The sequence below is a fragment of the Ochotona princeps genome, chromosome 26 (genome assembly GCF_030435755.1).
Source record: "Ochotona princeps isolate mOchPri1 chromosome 26, mOchPri1.hap1, whole genome shotgun sequence".
Taxonomy (NCBI): Eukaryota; Metazoa; Chordata; class Mammalia; order Lagomorpha; family Ochotonidae; genus Ochotona; species Ochotona princeps.
In genome coordinates, this window is record NC_080857.1 from 29,668,655 (window position 1) to 29,693,802 (window position 25,148).

At 40.2% G+C, this 25,148-nt stretch overlaps 1 protein-coding gene across 2 annotated transcripts in view; it reads right to left on the reverse strand.

The window, feature by feature from the left end:
• LRRC9 (leucine rich repeat containing 9) overlaps window positions 1-25,148 on the reverse strand; it is an 85,805-nt gene that overhangs the window by 50,134 nt on the left and 10,523 nt on the right. For both annotated transcript variants that reach the window (XM_058655542.1, XM_058655543.1), the window contains exons 8-13: window positions 23,914-24,069; window positions 20,192-20,388; window positions 19,376-19,507; window positions 8,851-9,027; window positions 8,432-8,549; window positions 735-867 (exon numbers count right to left, since the gene is read on the reverse strand). In XM_058655542.1, coding sequence (XP_058511525.1) covers window positions 735-867; window positions 8,432-8,549; window positions 8,851-9,027; window positions 19,376-19,507; window positions 20,192-20,388; window positions 23,914-24,069 — 913 coding nt within the window. The remainder of the gene's footprint in view (window positions 1-734; window positions 868-8,431; window positions 8,550-8,850; window positions 9,028-19,375; window positions 19,508-20,191; window positions 20,389-23,913; window positions 24,070-25,148) is intronic.

Consider the following 25,148-nt stretch of genomic DNA (forward strand, 5'->3'; position numbering starts at 1 on the left):
GTAATTATCTTGTATATAGCACACACTCTTTCATGTGAATTTGATGTGTCTGCAATAATGTGTTTATTTTTAAGTTTACTTACATATGTGTGTGAGTATATACATGTATTTGAATTTTCTGAATGGCAGAGTCATACAGTGAGAGATATAGGGTGGGAGAGAATAAGAGTGGGCTCTTCCATTTGCCAGTCCACTTCCCAGATGCCTGCGACAACTGCAGGTGGGCCAGGCCAAAGCCAGGAACCAGGTCTCTCACTCGGGTGGCAGCAGCTCAACCACTTGCTGCCTCCCAGGACCACATTGATAGGAAGCTGCAACAGAAGTGGAGCGGTCAGGCACTCAGAGATTGGACGTGGACACATTAAGAAGTGGCTGGATGTGCTGTGGCTTTATCCACGGTGCCAGACCGCATGCCACAGAAGTTTACTTTTGTGACATAAAATACTGAAAACAGGCTGTGAAAAGTGTATTCTATATATGATTAAATACATGACTAACAAAAGGAGTCTCTTCCTATTCATGTTTATATAATGATCTTTCTTTATTGGCAGTAGGACCAAATTGGTAGATGAGAAAAACACGCATTACTACATGTGTGAATATGAAATAAAGTGATTTGTAAAAAAAAAAAAAATCTTCCATGTTGCTAAAACCAAGTATCAGAAATGGCAGAGAGATAACCAATGAATCGGGAGACTGAGGGTTTGGAGGAGCCAAGGCTGCCCGTGCGTTACCGTGTCTGAAGAGCTCACTCTCGGCAGTGGCTTGCTTCTTGTCCTGGTGCTTCTGCTTTAGGAAATCGATTCTGGGACCCTCGCACATACTGAGGCTGTTGGAAAGAATGACAGCTTCTGTCCTGAGGGGCAGCTGCAAAGAAAGACGGGCAGAGTATTTGTACATAGCGGACAACACTTCCATCCAGATGGCTTACTATTTTGTGATTTTATGTTTGGGCAAAGAAATCTGCAGGCCAAACTCACTGAGAAGAGGTAGCTCATCTCCAGATGTGATTTCATCCTGCAAAGCCATTTACACACTCATACTTTAACCTCACATGCATTAGGTTGGTTTATAGGAAGTTTATTAATTGTGTCTAAAGAAAAGTCAGAGTTGAGCTTGACAGCACTGCATGGGGCAGGAGCTAGGCTCTCAGTAAGTGCTCCACCAGTAAGCTTGCCAACTCCTAAAAGAAAATCCTGTGGGCGTGGGATACCACATCAGTGAAGATTCCTCTTCATGACTTTTTTGGTCACATAATCTACATTGTTTTCCAAAACCCAGACGCTTCTTACTACACGCTGATGCGTGGAAATTGTAGTTTCTGTTGTGTCCATCCTTATTTCTGGACAAATATACTAATAACACTAATTGCTCTGAAAGCGGTTCTAAAAAGCAAACAAAAATGTACTCAGTAGTAAGAAAACAAGAGCTAAGAAACAGTATGTCACGTGCCCAAGGGGAAAATGACAGGTTGGCAAAGCCAGGGTTTGCAAGCAGGTCTCCCTGTGCTTGTGGCAATCTCAGAGTTCTGGAACCACCACTAGCTGAATACCGATAAGCACACCGTCGAGAAGTATGTTTGTCCTATAAATGTTGAATTATCTTTTATCTTTATTGAAGCCCAAGGTGGTTCTTAGAACACACATACTTAAATATAGCACATATGCCTAAAAAGTTCAGTCTAGTTCAATCTCAGACTTCCAATGAGCATCACTGAGACACAATCTGTATGTGTGGCATTGTGAGGCCATAGCATGGGCGTGGCTCAGAATTAAGAGGGGAGAAGCTATCAACTATATTTAGTAATTAAAAAAAAATACAAGACATTCCAAAATGTGTCAAAAATGATATCCTTCTTCACCGACACGATTAAGAGTTTAAACGATTAGGAAGAGGGAATGGAATTAGAGCTAAGCCTTGAATGTCAGATATAATTTTGAAAAATCAACATTTACAAAGAAAATCATTCTTAAGAGATAGAGTAGAAATAGCAGTGATTGCCATGCACCCATCTACCCAATTATCCATCTACTGCTTTACAAGATTTCTTCTAGAACACCAGAGTCGAAATGGTAGCTGAAGGACTATATTCTTATAAAACACAGGGGACAGTGGTGAGGGGAGAAAGGAGAGGGAGAAACCAGAGGGAAAGGGGAAAGCTGCTACCATATTCATAGATCAGATGGCCAGTAGCGGTGGACTTGCCCTAATCGACATGTCTAATTGCTGGCGAGGTTGATGCATTGTCCTGTCCTTTCCCATTTTGGCTTTGACTTAGCAGTGATTTTTTTTTAATAAGATTTATTTATTTTTATTGGAAAGATTTACAGAGAGAAGAGACAGAAAGATTTTCCATTTGCTGGTTCATTTCCTAACTGGCCACAAAGGCTGGAGCTGAGCCAATTCAAAGCCAGGAGCTTCTTCCACGTCTCTCAAATGGGTGTGCAGGGTCCCAAGGCTTTGGGAGGTTCTTCACTGCTTTCCCAGGCCACAAGCAGGGAGCTGGATGGGAAGTAGGACTGCTAGGATTAGAACTTGTGTCCAAAGGGATGCTGGTGCATACAAGGCGAGGACTTTAGCTGCTAGGCTACCACGCCAGGCCCAAAAAGAGCCATTTTTTTTTTTTTTCAAGAAGATGAGTAAACAAACTTCTGGCCAAACTAGCAAAGAAAAGCAAAGCGAAAAGCCATGTAAAATTAGAGATGTAAAAGAAACACCCGAAGAAACTAGTAAAGTGCTGTCTTCTTGCTGAACGGCTCCTTCAATCATTATGTAGCATTCTTTATATTAATATTTTTCATGTCAAAGACTGTATTATCTGATATAAGCATGGCTACATCAGCTTGTTTTTCTTTTCCATTAACGTGGACTATCTTTCTCCATCCTTTCACATTCAGTTTCTGCATACTTTTGTTGGTGAGACGGGTCTCCTGTAGGCAACAAATAAATGGGATTTGTTTTTTGATGCAATCTGTTAATCTATCAATAGGTAGTAATTTGGTTCCGTCAGTTTAGCAATGTGTTGTTCATTGTTTGATTTAGTCATCTTTTGTTGTTTGCTGGCATATTCTCCATGCTTCCCTTTGGTTTTGGTGGGTGCTCTTCCATTGCTCTGTCCAGGGAACATCTTTACGTATCATTTGCAGGGCAGGTTTGGAAGAGGCATATCCTTTTAACTTTTCTTGACCTTGGAAGAATTTTATTTCATTTTCAAAGACAAAGGAAAGTTTTGCTGGGTACATTATCCTGGGCTGACAAACTTTTCCTTTTATAGTCTGGAATGTATCACTCCGTTCCTTCCTGGCCTGTAGAGTTTCCTCTGAGAAGTCTGCAATGAATATGATTGGGGTTCTTCTATTTGTCAATTTTTTTTCACATGCATATCTACGGATCTTTGCTGTGTTCAGCTGAAGAGAGCTTGATTATCTTGTGTTGTGGTGAAGATCACTTTTGGTCAACCTCGTTGGGAGTTCTGTGCCCCTCTTGTATTCTGTTTCCTAATTCTTTTTCCATATTAGGGAAGTTTTCCTTTATTATTTCATTGAATACATTTTTACACCCAGCTTCTCTTTCTGCATCTTCTGGAACTCCCATTACTCTTATTTTTGGTCTTTTAAGTGTGTCTCTTATTTTAGTTTTCATTTTTCCCCCATTGTTGAAGGAAATGTTCCAATTCTGAGATTCTTTTGTCTCGCTCATTTTAATTTGCTCCGTTGCACCTTTCATTTTTAATAATTCTGCTTGATTTTGTTTCATTGTTGCTAGTTCCTGTGTAGCACATTCCTTAAATTGCTTAAACTCCTGTATGTGCTTCTAATTGTTGTTAAGAAGCTTTATAACAAGTTTTATAGATTTTTATTCCCCCATTTCCTCAATGTCTTCCTGAGTTAACTCTCAAGCTGAGAAAGGCTTTTGCTCCTTTGTGGGGGAGATATCAGTAATATTCATTGTGCCTCTGTCTCTTGTTCTGACCTTGGTAGTGGCTATTCTGGTTGGCAGATTCCTCTCTTCAGGGCCAGTTTCTAAGCTGTGGTGCCCATAGGTCTGCATGTCGATTTCACTGATTGTGTTTAGTTCCCAGCTCTTTGTTTGCAGTCGCTTGTGTCACCCCTTCCAGTGAGTTTCATTCCCGGACACTTGTGCTAGGCTTCCACCACGGTCTCCATGGCCCCAGCTCCTGACTCACCACTTTCCACCCACTGTGATCCTGTGCTGTGGCTGCACCATTGCCTGAACAGCTTTTCTCCCACTCCAGGTTTGAGCACTCCTTGGAATTAGGGAGCTTCCTAAATCATTGGGTGCTGGTCTTGCTAGAATCTGCTGGCTGTTAGGTCTGAGGGCTATACAGACCCATTTCAGGAGGAACCTGTAGAATGCCAAGTTGGTACTATTTTTATTGTGAGAACAATGCAATGTGTTGAGGCACAAGTGAGTTCTCTGCTGGCTCAGCACCTGTGTGGCCTGTTGTTGTTCCTTCAGCCTCACAGCCTTCTCCTCATTACACAAACTGGTGCCTGATGTGGCACTGGTGGAGGTCTGGGCCTGCACCCAGTATGGTATGCGTGTCACCGGACCAACCTTGGGTGGAACCTGTAGGATGCCAAGTCGGTACTGTTTTCCCTGTGGGACCAGTGCAATGTGTCAAGTTGGAAGTGAGCTCGCTCCTGGTTCAGTGCATGCACAGCTTGTTATCAACCTTTCATCCTCACAGCTTTTCCTCAGTACACACAATATCACCCAATGCGACACTGGGGGTCTGAGCTGTGAAATCTATCCTGCTCCTGCACTGCCTGCTTAGATTCTGCCATCCGCTTCTGCTCATGGTCAAATCAAACAAATCAACAAGACAGGCAGTTTTCTACCCGGGTTCACCTCCTGGGATCTCACTGAACATCTCTTCCCTCCTGGCTGCTGGTGGAGTTCCCCATCGCCGACCTCCACTGGGATATCTGTCACTGCAACACCGCTCCACAGTCGGCTACTTTCCCATGAGCACAGTCTCCAGGTGTCCCTCTGCCATCAGCCCATCCTCTCCTATTTCCTGGGATCGTGGCCTCTCTGCTTCACCCTGCCTAATAATCCTCCATCTGTTTAAATGTGTCCTTTACTCTAAACTGCCCTCTTGTTTCCTCTGGCAGCCTTTATTCATCAAATCAGAATGACATTCTTTTCATATCTCTGATCTTACAATCTACCCCAAACTAGGCAAGAATTAGCCCTGCTACTCTCTATGTTAAAGCTGCTGCAATTCCAGTGCTCTGCTAATCAAAATGACAAAGCACAATATTCCATTCAGTTAGTCAAATTCTATTTTGAATCATTGTATCAGACCTACTTGCACATACAAGAATTAGAGGTCAACTTGTAGAACATCTTCTCATTATAAATCAAGTGGCATCCATCTATATTTTTTCAATGTTGTAATCCTAATACCACTCACAGGCTTAACTGAAAATAATTTCCAGTTTTAAATGTAGGTCCGTGTAGTGTATAATATGACTTTGGCATTGTAAAAAAAAAACTGTTGCTTTCCCCACAGCATCAAGAAATATAAGCCCCACCATCAGTACCCAAATTTGACATTCTAACTAAACTACTCCTTCAACTTCCACTTCAACCATAATACTTAAACTTCAGTGCTATGTCAGTATCAACAATGCATCCATTTAATAGGCCTCTGCAAAATGTGCATCACTACATGTTTCAATTAAGATACAACTGCACTAACTATGAATAAAAGTATGTACTACATATGTCAGGTTGGGCTGAGCAGAAGTGACCCTAGCAACATGCCAAATCAAGCTGACACTTGGAATCCACGAATATTCGGAATGTTGAATCACCTCTGCACAGAGGTCAGCACCCACCATGATGAGAACCTGTGTTACATGTCACAAGCAAGTGCAAACTAAGGAGCTGCCACCTTCTCCCATCCCCCAAGCCTAAGATGTACAGAGGCCCAGTGCTGTACACCTTTGGTGGCCATTTCTGCCACCTTTGCTGGCCACTCTGCCATGTGGAAGTGGTCTTGGGACTATCTCAAATCAATTAGACTCTCTCCACTGAACTAAACCCCCCCTCTCTTTTTCTCAATTGTCTCTTGATCTAACAACATACATGTTGAAATGTACATGAACATGCATATAAGCACCATGAAATCAACATACAAGAGAGCTGTCGGTGCCCACTTGTTCACAGCATCTCCATTCACAATAGCTCAGATATGGAATCAAAGTAGATGTCCATCGATGGATAATTGGAGAAAGATAATATGATATGTATACCTATGGAATATTGCTCAGCCATAAAAAGAATGGAATCTTATCTTTTGTAACTAAGTGGATGCAATCAGAAATCATTATGCTTATGAATGAAGCCAGTTCTATAAAAGCAAATATCATATATTTTCCCTGGTATGTGCTAACTATTATACAGCATACCAAAAAATGTAATCTATATGCATGATATTGACTATTGTTTACAGCCTTTGTCTACACCTTGAGGAATACTAACTTTTTAAAAGAAATTTCTACCTGCTATGTGTTGCTATTTTTACTTAATAGAATGTTAAGCGTGTGGCTGCAAAACAAAATGAAAGTATGCCACTGTAAAACGAAAAACACAAGGGAGGAAGGAGCAGGTGAGTGGGGGTGCAGGCCAGAGCGGGGGTGAGCTGGAGAGTGTGACTTTGCTCCTGAATCTGTATTGCAAAATGTGGAAATTCTTCATCTATAAAAATAAAAACACCATACCGGTACATAAGACATTAAACCCAAATCAAAATTCAATCATCTACAACATGAATACTGACAAGTACAACTTAAACTATGATTAAGTTGATACAATACAGGGTACACACACGGTATTCGAACACAGGCCATTAAGACGAATCAGTCCCAGTCAACACGGCTGTCACTTTCCAGTGGTGGTTTCATAATCTACCATCCTCTGTTAACTCATCAAATTACTCAGGAAGCACTCCCCTTCTATCTCCAAGTCCACGACCCTACACTCAACAGTAACTGGCATCTGGTTCAGAGCCATGGAAACTAAAAATCACCTACACAGTCCCCTCAAATAACTCATAGACTAATAACTAACAAGCCCATGATCACACATCATTGTGTAACCACATTGTGGTATCACACACTTGCTATTTTGTCCTTTTGGGGGTTGCTATGATCCAACATGGCTGTCACGGACATTGACCCTGTGACTTGACTGCAGCTGAATTTTAACTGAAGATTCATCAACCCCATAATTATCATGAAGTGTGCTAATGACCTGTTTGATGGACATGAAAAACATGTGTACACATGCATGTGTACATACAAATACATACATACATATATGCAGACTTTAATTATATGCAAGAATGTGTCCACAAAAACCTCCTTACCCACTAGTTTAATAAGCACATATCAGAGTGCACATGCTAAAATATATATGCAGCTATGAAATAGCTAATAAAATAGCATAGGCAGCTTCGAGGCTTCATCATACAGTACCACATAATATTTTTCCCATCTGTGTCCGGCCTAAATCATTTAGTGTTTGTTCACCAATCTATGCTTGCTGTAACACATTTCACAGTGTTACTTTTTCATGGCTGAATGATATTCCATTGTATACATATTCCACAATTGTTTATGAAGTCATCTGTCAATGCACAGTTGGGTTATTTCCACTTTTTGGGTATTTGAAGAATGATACCATGAACACGGGTGTACAATACCTAGGAAATTTTTAAAAAGGTATCGCATTATCTCAGTAAATCCTAACTACTCTGCCAAGCAGCCACAGTTACCATTTTTTTTTTCGAGACTGTAGCAAACAGCCAGAGAAGGGGGATGTCACGCAGGCAGCGGGAGGAAGTCAGGACTCAGCTGCAGTAGTATGTGATGCGTGCCAGGATACAGAAAGGATACGGAAACACTGCCTGACGACAGTGTGCTGGCATACCACCCAGTCATGAAGCGGAGATGGGTGGGATGAGGTGGGGACTGGGAAAGGGTGGCTGGGTATTTTGGACTAGCAATAAAATGACACCAGCAACAAAGTGAGGCTTAAAGAAATGGTGACAGTCACCATGTAGTACAACAGAGTTAAGCGGAGGGAGATTTTCAACATAGAGAAGACCCCAGAAAATGTATCATAGAGATTCAAACACATTTATACATTCAAACACAATTAAAGAAGACTTTAACACCATCCACTAAAGGATCCCAACATACGACTAAAACATCTGGATGGAGTAAATCGAGTCAGGCAGAGACAGCGATGAATGAACTTAATGTGGTATAAACCAGAGCAAGGGAAACTATTTTCTCTATGGTAAATGTGGACAAAAAGGATGAGAATTTGTGCTTTACCAGGGGCTGGACCCAGTCACCAGGAAGAAAGCGTTATTCTAAGTGACACTGGATGCTACCTTGCTTGCCTCACTCTCTTGGAATCCTTTTTCAAGTATTTGCAGCAGCTGCTTTTTCTTCACTGTCACTTCAGGATCAAACATGTAAAAAAGGCATTCCATCATCTTCCGATGGCCCCTGAAGAACGAGTGAAACAGAGACAGGTTGAGAACTGGTTTCACAGGAGCTCAGCAGGAGCGCGAATAACCTACATTCTGCCACAGATAGTTCCTGTTTACATTGGATGCTCTATGGCTATTCAAAATACCTCCACAGCCACCCCCCTTCTACCCAATGTGAATTCTGACATCACCCTAGCCACGGAGGATGCAGGGAAGGAATCATGGGATATTTTCAACACAGTTCACTTTTTGAATAGAAAGAGATCTCACAAAACACATTTTCATAAAAGTATTCACTTGAGAATTCAACTTCTTACTCTGAACCGTGCGTATCTTCACAATCCATAAACTTTTGAAACTTCTCTTCAAATTTTAGTCTCAAAATACGGTTGTTAACTTTAATAACACGTTTTACTTTTAATCCTGTAATACCATATGCCCTGAAGTCCCGGGAACAAAATCGTGACCGTATTAATTCGTAGCATGAAGTAAACCTATATGAGAAAACAGAACATACTTAAAGTAAGATTTTTATTAAAATGATTAAGAATATGGAGGTTGGTGTTGGCTGAGTTAAGCCACCACCTGTAATGCTGGCATCCCATATGGGGCACCAGTTAAATCCTGGCTGCTCCACTTCTGGTGCAGCTCTCTACTAACGTGCCTAAGAAAACAGTTGCAAACAGCCTGGGTTCTTGGGCCCCTACACAAGGTGGGAGACCTGGAAGAAGCTTCTGGTTCCTGGTTTTGGCTTGGCCCAGTATTGTCCGATGTGGCCATTTGATGAGTGAAACAACAGATGGTAGATCTCTCTCTCTCTATCTCTTTGTAACTCTTTCAAAAACATTTAAATTTTTAAAAATGTTTAGGATACAAAGTTATGTATGCTAAGATTTAGAACTCGTACGTTGGGTATCTTTTCTAAAGATACCCGGTGATAAACATGAAATAAATAAAAGAAGAGCTAAATTTTGAAATACAATTCACTGGAAAAAACTGAGGGAGAGGGGAATAGGATTGAGAGTTTCATTTGATATAAAAAAAAAAACCGTCTGAGATCCATACACAGATTTTTAAAACATGTTTTCCACAAACTTAAACATATCTTTTTCGTTAACTGTTCAATACATATTTCTTCTGTTGGTTGAACGGTTCTTCTGCTCTGAAAGAGTTTGTTAATCTGAGTAAGTTACAGAGTTCTGGCTCTCCTTTTCCAGATGGCTCCTTTCCAGGTTTCTTCATCGACTCTTCTGACAGCCCTCTAAATGTTGGATTGCTCTAGGCATCAGTCTGTCCTTTGTTTTCCATGAATGCTCTCTAAAGTTGATTCCTCTGGCTCCTTGGTTTCTCATATATACGTGGACACGTGGCAATTGTAACCCTTCTCTCTACCCAGCTTACCTGGATATGCCCAGACTTAAAGGTTGAGTTATCTGGTTGTTGTGTTCACTTGCACATGTAATAGGCCCCTTGAACTTTACTGAAGACTTGCTCCCAACTTCTTCCTCCTGGACGTTCATCGTAGTTACATGGCACCACTGTCCAACTGACAGTCTAGGTTAAACTGCAGGAATAACTCCCCTCTTACTTCCTCACCAGTGTCTATGACTTCAGCATGTCTGTTGGGCTCTATGGCTAAAATATAACCTGAAGGCATCCATGCTTTATCATGATCACTGCCATCATCTGTGCAAAGAGCCAGCATCAGTTGGAATACTCCAATAACTTCCTAACTGAGGCTACGCAGGCAGCGGCACACCTCTGCTCTCATGCGGTCTTCCCCGAGTGCTGCTGGTGGTGGCAGCGGCACAAATCAAAGAAGCAGAGATACAACAAATTTCTAAAATCATAAGGGCTTCAAAGAGAGGCTCGTGACAGGAATGTGGAGGGAGGGCTACTTAGGTGGGGGTTTGGGGAAGACTTTTCTAAGAGTGTATCTGATCAGAGAACTGAAGGTCAAGGGGAAAACGAAGTGAAGAGAATCAAGCCAGACTGATGGGTTTTGTAGCTCTCTGCTGCTCCCATCCGGCCACACTTAGAAAATCCCAACCTGTCTTTAATGTTGGAAGGAAGGGATTCTAATCCGCATAGAATTGCTTCCGATGCCATATCTAGATAATCCGACCTGAGCCCAAACAAGAGTTGAGCGAAGATTACGAAGGTAACTTCCTGGCAAGAAGTCTCTCTCTTAATGTGATATTTAAACTCCAAATTTAGAGTGTCTGCCTCTCTCATGGGGAAAGTGAGTAGAGCCAGAATCTAATCAATCGCTCTTCCCTTGAAGCTGAAAAGTCTGTTTCCGAAAGCGAAGTATTTCCAGAGGAGATACAAACATCTTCTTAGCCTTACAAGCACCCTGCATCCTGCTCATCAATTCAGGGTCTTGTTAAACAGCTACATCATTGCCTGCCCGAGAGGGTGTGTGTGGTGGGTGGATGTTGGGAAACCTATTGCATCTCCAAACTGGGATATTCTGCTGGGCCTAAATTAATAAACTCTCCTCTAAATAACATGTCCTGGAAAGACCAAAACTTTCATTATTACTGCATTAAAACTACGGATGGAGGCATTTTAGACAAGGTTTTTGTTATACAGTGGATACCTCTGTAGGGTTCCAGGAGTCTCGAAACAACAAGCCCTGCTGAGCTTCTAGTCGGGCCCACAGAATGCAGGAAACTGGAATGGTCATGAGAAACGTCCTGAATGAAGATCCCTTTACAGAACCACCTCCCTACCCACAGTGCTGCAGCTGAGCAACCAAGAGGCAAGAGTAAAGGATGCCAAGGTATTCTGGATGAAGGATGCTAGCAAATAAAACCAGGTGGCAGCTGGAGTGGCGGGTATTCCCCAGAACAGTGAGACACACAGTTCAGTTCTGACAGATTTGAAAAAGAGTTATGGCTGTTGACAGCTTACAGTGGAGGACACTGAATCCTGCACTGCAGGGGGCAGAAGGATGAAAGTAATTTACAAGGAACTGGATGAGTATACAGGTTTATTGTTGGAATTTGTTCTTTTTTTTTTTTTTTAAGATTTTATTATTATTGGAAAGCCGGATATACAGAGAGGAGGAGAGACAGAGAGGAAGATCTTCCATCCGATGGTTCATTCCCCAAGTGAGCCGCAATGGGCCGGTGCTGTGCCGCTCCGATGCTGGGAACCAGGAACCTCTTCCGGGTCTCCCACGCGGGTGCAGGGTCCCAAATCCTTGGGCCATCCTTGACTGCTTTCCCAGGCCACAAGCAGGGAGCTGGATGGGAAGTGGAGTTGCCGGGATTAGAACCGGCGCCCATATGGGATCCCGGGGCCTTTAAGGCGAGGACTTTAGCAGCTAGGCCACGCCACCGGGCCTTGGGATTTGTTCTTAACAGAGTGTCTTCTGTACAAGAAGTATGCTAGAAGGGATCCAGAGAGATCATCTAGACATCTTTACCTACTTATTAACAATGAGTGCCTACTATACATACAGGCATTGTAGCAGTGGTGGGACCTTACAAAGACCTGTTTGATCACAAAGGACAGGAATGACATTATGTAGATGACCCTACGGGTCTTGGCTCCTGATTCGATGTGGATATTGAAAGAGACAACGGACTCAAGAATACTTTGTTTTTGTTGATCCTGGATAACCAAGAAAATATTATGGGATGAACAGGCAGGCAGTTAGGTAGGTCTGTGTGAGCAGAACATTTCTGTAGGCCCCCCATTGTCATGCCATCCTTCCACTTGTCAGTCAAAACACCCATTTCCCCAGTTAACACCTGCTTCATCTGAGTTAATAAAGGGGGATGTTATAAAAATACATTTACTTAGGCCTGGCATGATGGCTCAGTGGTTTAATCTTCACCTTGCAAGTGCCAGGATCCTGTATGGGTGCTGTTTTGTGTCGTGGCTACTCCACTTCCCATCCAGCTCCCCGCTTGTGGCCTGGGAAAGCAATGAAGGACAGCCCACATTTCACATGGGAGATCCTGAAGAAGCTCCTGGCTCCTGGCTTTGGGTTGGCTCAGCTCTGGCTGTTGCGGCCACTTGGGGGTGGGTAAACCAAAGGATGAAAGACCTTTCTCTCTGTCTCTCCTTCTCTCCATAAATCTGATCTGCCTTTCCAATAAAAGTAAATCTTTAAAAGCAAATTTCTACTAGTGCTCCAGGTGGAATCTCGGAAGTATCATAAAATTCTCAGGTGGCTATCACACAGCTCTCACCACATAAATAGATCAACAACTGGAAGACATTCTCTTTTGCTATGGATCACAGCTGGATGGGCTGCGAGGGTGACCTCTCGCTCTCATCGTCCACCACTTTTCCCTGATCCACTCATGACTGGTATTTACCTGAGCTGGGCAGCTCACACTCAGGTACATATGTGTGCTTTCCCTCTCTGTGTTAAATAAATCCTGTTCATCTATGGGTACACCTATACACATGCCTGTATTTAGAATTCTTTTTGTCACACAAGATTTTGGGAAAAGACTAGAATGTCCGTGCCCATGGTGCTAGCAGCTCGATAAAGTCGGTAAAGCCACAACCTGGCATGCTGGCACCATCCCCTAGGGGTGTCGTTTGTGTCCTGGCTGTTCCACTTCTGATTCAACTTCCTGCTAATGGCCTAGGAAAGCAGTGGAAGATAGCCCAAGTGTTTGGGACCCTGCTACGCTTTTAAAAGACCTGGGTGAAACTCCTGGCTTCGGACTTCAGCCTGGCCATAGTGGCCAATCAGGGAGTGAATCAGCAGGTCTAAGTTTCTCTGTCTCTCTATCTGTTTTTCCTTCTCTAACTCTTTCAAATAAATAAGTAAAATACTTTGAAAAACAAAAAGTCCATCTTCACATCAATTTTAAAACAGCAAAACCATAAAAACTAAACACCAGGTATTTTCACTTTATCTTGTCTAATGCTATCAGAAATCTTTGCGGATAGATTATTATTCTCATTACATGAGGTTCAGATACATTAAATGGTAGTTTCAGAAAGAGTGGGAAAGGGAGTTTGAACCTGGGTCTCCTGGGTCTCAGTCCCTATGGAGTCTAAGACTTCATGGCAAATTGTCTGTGTGGAGTCTGTCACGCCAGCTGGATACCCTGATCGAAATGTTTAATAGACAGGAATTCAGGAAAGCAGACTTGGAAATAGGCTGCAGTTGTAATCTGTATAACAGCAAGAAGAGAAGAGACTGGCTTACCAAGAAAATACAAGATTTCTGAGTATTAAGAAACAGAGAGGTGGAGTTACATCAAACAACCAGTGGACAGTGTCCAATCCTCACATTTTAGTGTTTAGGAGTGAGGGTCATTTTATAGGGTACCAATAAAATATACATCATGGACTAAGATATTCAGAGATCTACAAACTTGCTAATACAAATGATGCATTGTTCAACAAGTGAAAAATACACATGTTTTTGAATGGTTGGTGTTTAATCTAGTCTTTATAATATCATTTGTAATCCTAGAAAAGGGCATAGGAAATACTGTTAATAGACTTAATCAAGCCATTCTTTTATTAGTATAAAAATCATTGCTAAAATTCTTTGAAACAGTATTGCATTAAATTATTATATATAAAGAGACCACTGAAAGTCATGTGCACAGAAGAGATGCTGGCAAAAAGCTAGGAAAACTTTAACTAGTGATTATCTACTGGGTAATGAGTGTGGCTCCGGGCCGGAAGTGGCAACTGACAAAGCTCCTACAGAGTCACCTGTGCACTGCTCCATGGTGTTTCAAACTTGCTTCGTTCTCACTTTAAATATGCACTATCTGAAACCAGCTTTTCCAACACAAGGACAGCATCTTTCATGTCTCAGAAGCCCCACTTGATGAGTGTTACATAATGTCAATGGGCAGTTCAATTGGCAAAACATAATAAATGTGTAAAAATAAAACAATAGTGACAGTAACCCACTCAGTTCAAGTAAGAACTCTTTAAAGGCTGAAGAAGATGATAATTATCATTTATACAAATTTAAAGCTAATAAATACTGAATAACATATCGTTTCAAATATGCACTGGTTTTCTGCTAAAGAAAGGTTATTTTAATGGAATACTTCTCTATTTGAGTTCTATCTCTACTTAAGTATTTGTATTTAAATGCTAAATCCTTGGCCTTAAAAACATTGATAAAACAAAAGTCAGTGTTTAATAAAACAACCAGAAACGTAGCACATAGCAATGAAAGCACTTCAGGAATTTCTTAACATGCAGAAAAAAAGGATCAAAAGCCAAGGTGGGCTTGTAGGGAACTTCAAATAAAAAAAAAAAAGTCCTTGAAATTCTGCCAACATATATCTGAATTCCTCCTTAAAATGGATCAAAGTTATTCTTATTAAAACCAAGTCAGCAAGTGTTCATGCATATCAAAATCCATCCAAGCTATTAGTTCACTCTCAGGCTGCTATAGTTATCTGAATGGCATATGGTCATTTTGCTTTAACTTTCGTTTTTCACTAATTTGCTTGGCTTGTAAAGAGCTTACTTTGCAGTAAGCTAGAAAGAAATAGAAATAATAAAACCAGTTCCGATGAGGTTGAGTGAAGATTGGAAAACAATGTGTGCACCCTGCAGAAACACTGCACTCAGAAACCAAGGCCTTCTGCTTCTTAGCAGGGGAACCTGGGCCGAACACATTGTATCTCTGTTCATAAAAATCGGTAGTAGTGGGCCTGGCACGATAGCGTAGTGGTTAAAGTCCTCGCTTTGAATGCATCGGGATCCCCTGTGGGCAACAGTTCCAATCCCGGCAGCCCCGCTTCCCATCCAGCTCTCTGTGGCCTGGGAATGCAGTCAAGGATGGCCCAAAGCCTTGGGACCCTGCACCCGTGTGGGAGACCCAGAAGAAGCTCCTGGCTCCTGGCTCCTGGCTTCAGATTGGCTCAGCTCCAGCCGTGTGGCCACTTGGGGAGTGAACCATCAGATGGAAGATCTTCCTCTCTGTCTCTCCTCCTCTCTGTATAGCCGCCGCCTTTCCAATAAGATAAATACATAAATCTTTAAAAAAAAATTGGCAGTAGTTAGGAAAACTGTGGTGACTGCTGGACAAATGGCTGGGCTGTTACAAAAGAGTGTTTTAACAATGTCTCTTTCACCTTTGGGGAAAGGTTCTTCCATGTTTCCATCCAAGTGCTGGGGAGATTTTTGAGTATTTAGCGCCAGAGAAAAGAAGCCACTTCCAATAGAAATCAGGGTGCTTGTTTAAATAACCCATAATAATTATATTTTTCCGTTAGAAAACTAAAACAAATTTTAGATTGTAATCCACGAAAACCGGGATTTGAGAGTGACCTCAGAGCATCACCCTCCGGGGAGTGTTGTGCTAAGTCCACTCTGTGAGGACTTAGCCACGTGCTGGTATAAACCTCCACAGCCCCAAGTTCCTCTAATGGATCCAGGGCTCCTTCATGCACATACATAATAAACACACATAAAAACTAAGAATTGGTCATCAACTATTTTCTCCCTTACATTATATTCTGCTCATGGGTTTAGAAAAAAAAATGATTAATTGATAACTCTTTAGACTATCTTGAAGAGTGGCTCCTGGCAATCCTGTTAAAAATGGGAATATGCAGAATCAAAAGCACTGCCTGCTAATACATCACAGATGAATATTTTCATTTGAAACTGGACATTTTAAGGATGTGTAAGTTGGTATTCTGATTGATGATCCTATGTGCTTAAAACTTTAATGTTATCCCTCGAGAATCAAGATAGCAAAATAGGATAAGGACACTTTTAGACAGATGGAGAAATACTAGCCAGCATGAAGCAGAGAAGGCACATTCCAGGAAATAGGAGAGGACTGACCAATAGCAGAGGGGTAACTGGAGACTGACAGACACAGGAAAGCAGCGGACACAACGATGTGGTGTTGCAGCGACTGACACCCCAGCAGCATTCAGCGAATACCAATCTGAACTCCACTGATGGCTGGAACTCCACCAGCAACCAGGTGGGAAGGGACTTTCACTGGGAGCTCGGAGGTGAACACAGACAAAGAACTGCTCATTCTGCTGGTCTGTTTGATTTGACCAGGAGCAGGGATGGAACAGCAGATCCCAAACAAGCAGTGCGGGAACAGGGTGGAGTTCACAACCCAGTCCGCCTACTAGAGCCGAATCAGGAGCCATTTTACTTAAGGAGGCAAGGGCTAAGGGGGCAGAACTGAGCTTGCACTGAGCTGGGAGTGAACACATTTCTGGCTCGCTGAACTGCAACAATGTGGCATCCATATGCTGTTCTGACGTCCAGCATATCAAGAACTGTAGTAGTGGGACATCAGGCGTCCTTTTGTACAGTGTGGCAAAGAATTTAAGACTGTAGGGACAACAGTGAACTGCGCATGTGCTGAGCTCGGTGAGAACTCACTGAGCTCAGTGCATTGCACTGGTCCTATGGGAAAATAAAACCTCCTATGGCATTGCATGGGTCAAAATAGGTCCATGTGGCCCTTAGGCCTACTGGCCAACAGACTCCGGCAAGATCAGCACCAACAACCACCTAGCTATTCAGTACACCTGGTGTCTCCCTAATCCTGGGACCTGCTCCAACTAGGAGTGGGAGAAAGGTTGTATAGACAATGGTGCAGCCTCAGCATGGTATCACAGGAAGTGGAGACTGGTGAACCAAGAGCTGGGGCTATGGAGATGATGTTGGAAATCTAACATAAGAGCCCAGTCTTGGAACTTGCTGGAGGGAGTAGCACAAATAACAGCAAACAAACCTTCTGCCCCAAGGAGAAGAATCTGATAACTGGAAGTACAATGACGAAGAGCAAAACAAGAGACAGAGGCGCAACGAATATTACTGAACACTCCCCTGCAAAGGAGCAAAAGCATTTGCCATCCTCAGAGTTAACTCAAGAATACATTGAGAATCATCCCAGTCAATTGAAAGCTCCAACATACCATCAGCAAAAATTTACATCATTATGGAATTAACTGACATAGTAATGAGCAACCAATATGTTAAAAGTAAAGACATAAAATCTTAAAAAAAAAAAAAAAGAATACATTGAGAAAACAGGGGATACAGATTTCAAGACACTTGTTATAAAACTTCTTGTCAACAACAAGCAGCACGTAAAGCAGGCACTCAAGAAATTAAAGGAATATGTCACACAGGAAATGAATCAAATGAAAGCTGATGTATCAGAAATGAAGAATACAGTGGAGCAAATTAAAAGTACAGTGGAGAGTCTCCAAAACAGAATGAAGGAGGCAGAAGAAATAATCTCAAAATTAGAAGAATTTCCTGTCACCAGGGGGAAGCAAACAAAAAGCTGGAAGCAGAGCTGGAGCAGGCTAAAAAAATTATTCAAGAATTGAAAGACACTTTCAAAAGATCAAAAATAAGAGTCATGGGAGTTCCAGAAGATGCAGAAAGAGAAGCTGGGTTTAAAAAAATGTATTGAATGAAGTAATAAAGGAAAATGTCACAAATCTAGAGAAGGAATTAGAAAACAGAATACAGGAGGGGCACAGAACTCCCAACAGGCTTGACCAAAAGCGATCTTCACCACAACACAAGATAATCAAGCACTCTTCAACCGAACATAAAGATCCTTAGATGTGCATGTGAAAAAAATCAACTGACGTACAACGGAATGCCAATTAAACTCACAGCTAACCTCTCACAGGAAACTCTCTAGGCCAGAAGAGAATGCAGTGACATATTCCAGATACTAAAAGAAAAAAAATTGTCGACCCAGGATAACGTACCCAGCAAAGCTTTCCTTCGTCTTTGAAAATGAAATAAAATTCTTTCACAGTAAAGAAGAGTTAAAAGAATATGCCTCTTCCAGACCTGCCCTATAAATGATACCTAAAGACATTCTCTTGACAGAGAAGAGGAATACTACCCACCAAAACCAAAGGCATATGTGAAGAATATCCCAGTTAAATAACAACAGAAGACTAAATCAATGAACAACCCATTGCTAAAATGACAGGACCAAATTACTACCTATTTGTACAAACCCTGAATGTAAATGGCTTTAACTCCTCAATCAAACGTCGTAGAACAGTAGACTGGATTTAAAAACAAAACCCATCTATTTGTTGCCTACCGGAGACACATCTCACCAACAAAGATCAGCAGAAACTGTATCTCATGGATTTTGACTTTTTTTTTAGTTTCATTTCTTCAAAATGCTTTCTTCCGAGTAAATCAATCAGTGACTCATAGATCATACAGTAGCATCATTTTCTTAAAGAAGGTTCTTGATTTTCTTTTTCATTTCTTCAATGACACATTAGTTATCCATTTAACTTAACACCATTTAACTTCATGGTGTTGTTAACTTCTTTTTTTTTCTTCCTGCTGTTTATTTTGAGGCTTTTCATTTAAGGGGATGTATAGTAACTGTGTAATGGAGACTATCATATCTAGCAGCATGTTATTTAACTTCAGGGCATTGTAAATTTCTATTTTTCTTCCTGTTGTTGATTTTGTTTTGTGGCTTCTCATTTAAGGCGATGTATACTGTGTGGCTTCTCATTTAAGGGGATGTATACTGTGTGATGGAGACTATCAAATCCAGATGTGAGGATAAAATGCAGTATGCAACTCGACTTCCAGATCAAAGATGGAATCCCAATGAAAGTGTTAACTGTATCTTGACAACAGGATACTGGACTCTCTGCCATTGTCCATGCCCGCAATGATGGACATACGACTATGTATGAAGAATTATACTTTAGTAATGATATGGGGGAGCTCAGTGAGGGAGGAGGAAATGGGGGGGGATAAGGCAAATCCCAGGGCCTGTGGAACTGTATCATAAAATGATAATAATAAAAGGAAGTAAAATAAAAAAATAAATTTATCCCTAACAAAACAGATTACCAGTCGTCCGATTCCGATCCTTCCTCGAAGTGGATGTTCCCCACAGTCTCCAGCTCAGTTAACAAGAAGGGGATCAGCAAGCCATGGCTTTTCTTCTTTTGTTTTACCTCAGCACGATACGTCGCTTCAATTCTATCGAAGAAAAAAAAATACATATATACTCAGCTACTGGAATCACCTAAAAATTATAGTATTTAAAAACAAGCTAATCTTTTAAAACTGATATAAAAATTGCAGGCTTCTTTTAACAATGTGGAAATCTTGCTGTTAACATCTAAACCAATCAGGCAAAAGATACTTGATTTTGGCAAATAAAATTACTTCAGGTTGTTGTTCATCTCAGAATCTGTGAAGGTTAGTAGACTATCTTGGCTCTGTCTTTTGTGACTCTCAGATCTTAAATTATTTAATCAACTTAATATCTTAGTAAATAAAATAATTTATAGGCTCTGCTAAATCATCTTGCTTTCTGCATATATTTGCTTGACAATTAAACCTGAACTTGTTTATACATAATTCCAGATAGCTACGTTCCTTCTTTGCAGGGTCTCAGCCCCTTGGTATATGCAGCTCCGACCTTTGGCTTGTAGTCACCCTGGGAGGACGCCCCTTATAGGAGGTTCACTATTCCACCTCTACAAAAAACTGTTGGCCAGCTTGGCACCAATGAGTTGTGCATAAACTAAGAACATTTTTTCCCCCAGACTGTCATTTTTTTTTTTTTTCACTGCTGAAGAAGGGAACTGAGCTCAAAGGGTGACCCAAAATATGTTTACTCATGCTTCAGATCTGAATAAGATAACTCATTAAACATACTCATCAATCCTTTTGTTCCAGAATGTTACCCTTTCATTCAAGGCATTGAGTTTGGTCAATATCTTCTGTTGAAGAGTTGGCTCTTCTGTAATAGTCTCAGAATTCTTTGATTTCTCAAGTTCATTTAATTTATTGTTAATGGATCGATCACTGTGCCCTTTGCAAGATCCCTTGAGTTCGGCTAGTTCCCGTTCCAACTTTTGAAAACAAGGAGCCAGACAGCAAAACCGAGATAAAACATGACAAAGGCAAAATCTGAGTCCATAAGTCATTTTCGAGTGAGATCTATTAAGCAAATGTTATTTTTTTCTAATACTTTTAAAATTTTTAAGTGACACCTAAAAAGTGTACATATTATATGGTTCTATGTGATGTTTCAATACATTGCATACATTGTGTAGCTTCCAATAAGGGTACACATATCCATCTCTTTGAATGTTCAATATTTCTTTATGGTGAAAACATTCAAAATCCTTTCTTTTAAAAATATACAATATGGGGGTGAGCGGGTTCAATTCCCAGTTCCGGCTCCCCATTCTAGCTTCCTGCTAACATAAACGTTGGGCACTCGGGTGATTAAGTTCCTATCACCTATGTGGGAAACCCAGATGGCATTCCCACTGCTGACTTTTTGGCACTGGCCTGGCACCACTCACTGCATACAACTGGAGGAATGAACCAGGAGAAGGGACTACTGTTCCTCTCTCTGTTTCTCAAAACAAATTACCTTGTAATACATTATCTATAGTTACCCTACTCTAAAAACACGCTAGCAGTTCCTATTCCCACTTACCTTTAATTTCGTACCTATGAAATTCCATTTTCCAAATCTTTCCTACCGCCTTCTCTGATGGGTTGCCTCCATGCTACTCTCAATGTCAATGTGATCAACTCTTCTGGATTCCAAATATGAGTGAGACCATGTGGTACTTGTCTTTCTGTGCTTAGCTTGTTTCACCTAACCTAATGACCCCCAGTTCCATCCATGATGTTGCAAATGACAAGATTCTGTCCTGTTTACGGGTGAAGAGCATTCCACTGGTATATGCCACATTTTCCTTAACCCACTCACTTACACTGTCTCTGGACTACTATGAACAGTGCTGCAATAAACATGGGGTGCTGATATCCCGTTCACATGTTTTATTTCTCTTGGCTACACTTGGCAGTGAAATAGCTGGATCAGGTGGTAGCTCTAGCGCATAGTTAATTCAAGTGCACAAAAAAGAAATCTAGGTGATTAACACAAGCTTCCTAAGAGTCTTTCAAATTCGTGACTTCAACTTCAGCCAGTGAGGGCCTTAAACACTTCAAACATGGAAGTTTCTCAATTGAAAATAAGAAAAGAAAGGCAATATATTTAAGTATCATGGATGTTTGCTTCCACTAAAACCAAATGCACAATTACAATAAATGCTTGCTTTGGTAATAAATGCTTAAATTTCAAATCATGTGATTTTTTAGCATGCTGACTTTTTACTTTTCATTTTTTTTCTAATACTTTGGTGTTCTGGGAAAAGTTAACCAAAAATATTAATATCTGGTGCACATTTTTCCTTCTAATTCATTCTCCTACACAGCTCAAACTAGCACTGGTTTCAATTTTAAATTTTGGAATTTTTGTTCCTAATGGACTTGCATTATTTTGGATTTTTAAAGATACTTAAATATTATTTATCTTAATGAAATATTAGTAAATACTTAATTAGAATATTGTTTATCTTAATACTGAGATTTTTAGATTTTGAGTCCACTGTGTAAAGCTCATCTGCATAATTTTAATCCAAGTCTTGAGCATTTCAAGATAAATTAGAGGGAACTATATGTGAATAGATATTTTTAATACTCTCTCCATAATCAAATAAATCTGCTGTAGAACAAATTTAAACTTTATGCCTATCTATAGTTTCTAATAACTATTGCTATTATTTTTCACACTTGCAGGTTTTACTTACTACATCCATTTGTATATTAAAATGGAAAAAAATTATTTCTATAGGGTGGTCTGTTGAGATTTTTATTCAAATAAATATTTTAAATTTTGGTAATTTCTTACTTTATTGGAAAAAAACTGCATTGCGATAATTAAACCCTGCTTATTCTAGAACAAAACTTAATGTGTTTTATTTTAAAACATTGTTGTTTTTTCTTTAATGGCAATATACTATTGTATCTTAAGAATGAGTAACTCTACTGCGCTTGTTAAACATTCACACTTTCCAACATTTTGTTGTTTTGAATAGCGCAGTGATGAATACTGACACAAGTGTGCATGTATAAAAATAGAGTGCCAAAAGTAGATTTACTGGGCTAACAACTGTCAGTCCTCCCGGGCAGCTCTCACGTATCACCAGTGATGCTCCGCTCAGGTGGCACAGCGTTCCACCTTCTTCTTTCCCACACACCAGGTGTGTCAGATGCTAGCTCTGACACGCTTACATGTGCAGTTTCTTGACTAACATTTAGAAGTTAATAATCAGACCAACCTCTTCTTTCCAATGATTACTATTAGTCTTTACTTATTCCTTTGCATAATCCTAGTTTATGCACTTTCCTCACTTTCTCTATTTGGATATTTATTTTTATCTGGTTTTACTCACAAGCACTTTACCAGAAAGTTTTCTTTACTCATTTAAAAAAAAAAAGATTTACATTATTTTTATTTGAAAGGCAAAGTTACAGAGAGGAGAAGTGAGAGAGACAGAGAGAGAGAGAGAGAGAGAGAGAGAGACAAGAAAGAGAGATCCTCAACCCACTGGCTTGCTCCCCAAATGGCCACAATGGCCAGAGCTGAGTCGACCTGGAGCCAGGAGCCAGGAGCCAAGTGATATTTTTTAAAGGATGGAGCAAGAAAAACATACTTTCAACTTGCTTTTATACTAAGGATAGTGACTTGTTATCCATCATTATTTGTTGAACATTTTCTCCAATAGTCATTGGTTGCCGCTTTTATTAGTGGCACTTTTTGGTACAATCACATTTGATTGTGATGAATACAATTAAATCAACATTCACTCCCTGTGCTTTCTAGTGTTTTATTTGGCAGGCTGAAATCAAACATATTCCCCTACATATTTATTCTTGAAGCTTTTACGTTTTTACTTCTACAATTAAGTATTTTCTTTTGGGAAAGTATAAACTGAAGATCCAACTGTTTTATTTCCAATATTTTGTTTTTCTAACATAATTTGCTGGATCATCCATTATTTCCTCAAACTTTATAGGACAAATTAAATTTATGTTTTTGCAGGTTCTATTTGGAGAGAAATAATCCTTAATGTTTCAGTCTACTGTTAAAAAAGAAATCCAATTTATTCCAAATTTAAGAGTATACTTAATATACTACTAGAAATAGTTCTATTTACCATATAATGTAGTGGTGTTAGAGACTGAATATTTGTGCTTTAAACAAGGTCAGTTTTGAGCCTAGCCTGCTGGTGTTTAACAAAAACTCAGTTGAAACAAGTCTGACGGGTCTCAACCTCTGAATCATGCTAAAAGATACAACGTTTTAAAAATCTCACAATCCAACTATCTATTTTTTAAATGATAGGTTTCTGCGGGCAGAGTACAGTAAGCTAAAGCCTGGCACCAAAGATTTAGAGTCAAACTTGACTCGCATTGCAGTTATGAGTCACACACATGATTAAAATTAAAGGCTTTTCCAATCTGGCCATCTTCTTAAGACATTGCCATTGATATTTTATATTATTTAATCTTACATTTTTTTCCACAAAGCTAAATAATTTTATCCGTTCTTCCGGCAGCTTTTGTAATTTACATTTTCTTTCATTTAGTTTCTCAATATCTTCATTAAGATGTCTCTGGATAGTTTTTATACGCATATTGTAATACATTATTTTTTTCATTGCTGTGGTCTGAAAGAAAGCAAGCAACAAAAGATAAGCTAAAACAATTATTGATGAATTATTAGTGAATACACAACAATGGAAAAGTTTGGCATGCTCGTCTTGTTAGTGAGTTGGCCATGGCTACACAGAGTTCTATACTCCACACTTATTAAGCAAACAGAAAATTCCAGAGATTTTGTTGGTGGAGAATGTTTAAGTGTGAGGAATAGTCACAGTTACTTCAGGCTGAGAACATCCAAGGACTACAGAAAGAACTTCTAAGTTACTCTCATTTAGCTAATGAGGCAGTATGATTAAAGCAATATGTGACATAGTGTTTCTATCTGTTAACTCAAAAAAATTTATGAAGAATGAGCAGCAGCTATGGCATTAGAAAATTTATGTTTCTTAAGATTTATTTATTTTTATTGGAAAGTGAGATTTTACAGAGAGGAGGAGAGTCAGAAAGATCTTCTATCCATTGGTTCACTTCACAAGTGGTACAATGGCCGGAGCTGAGCCCATGTGAAGCCAGGAGCCAGGACTTCTGGATCTCCCACATGGGTGCAGGGTTCCAGGACTTTGGTCCATCCTCTTCTGCTTTCCCAGGACACAAGCAGGGAGCCGGAAGGGAAGTAGAGCAGCCGGGATACAAACCAGTGCCCATATGGGATCCTGGCACATACAAGGAGTGGACTTGAGCCACTAGGTTACTGCGCCAGGCCCAAATTTATGTTTTTTAAAGGATGGCTAAGAAATAAGTTTTAATATTTTTTGTTTGTTTTCAAATCTAAATGATGGCTTTGAGTGAACTGGTTTTCAACCGATGAAATTACTACATTGTCAATCTAACCTAATGATCTCGAACTCCTCAAAACTAACAGTTCATCCTTTAGCTATTACTAAGTTCAGTGTGCTAAACTGATTTAAGACTCAATAATAGAGACATATCAGCTAAGTGGTTTTTAAGAATAATATTAGTCAAAAAGAACTGAGGAAAACGTAAATCACGTAAACTATCCAAAATGACACAGATTTAATGCATATAAAATAAGGAAGGTATTTCTCTTTTTCAAAAGTTTTAAAATTCAAAGGTATATTTATTT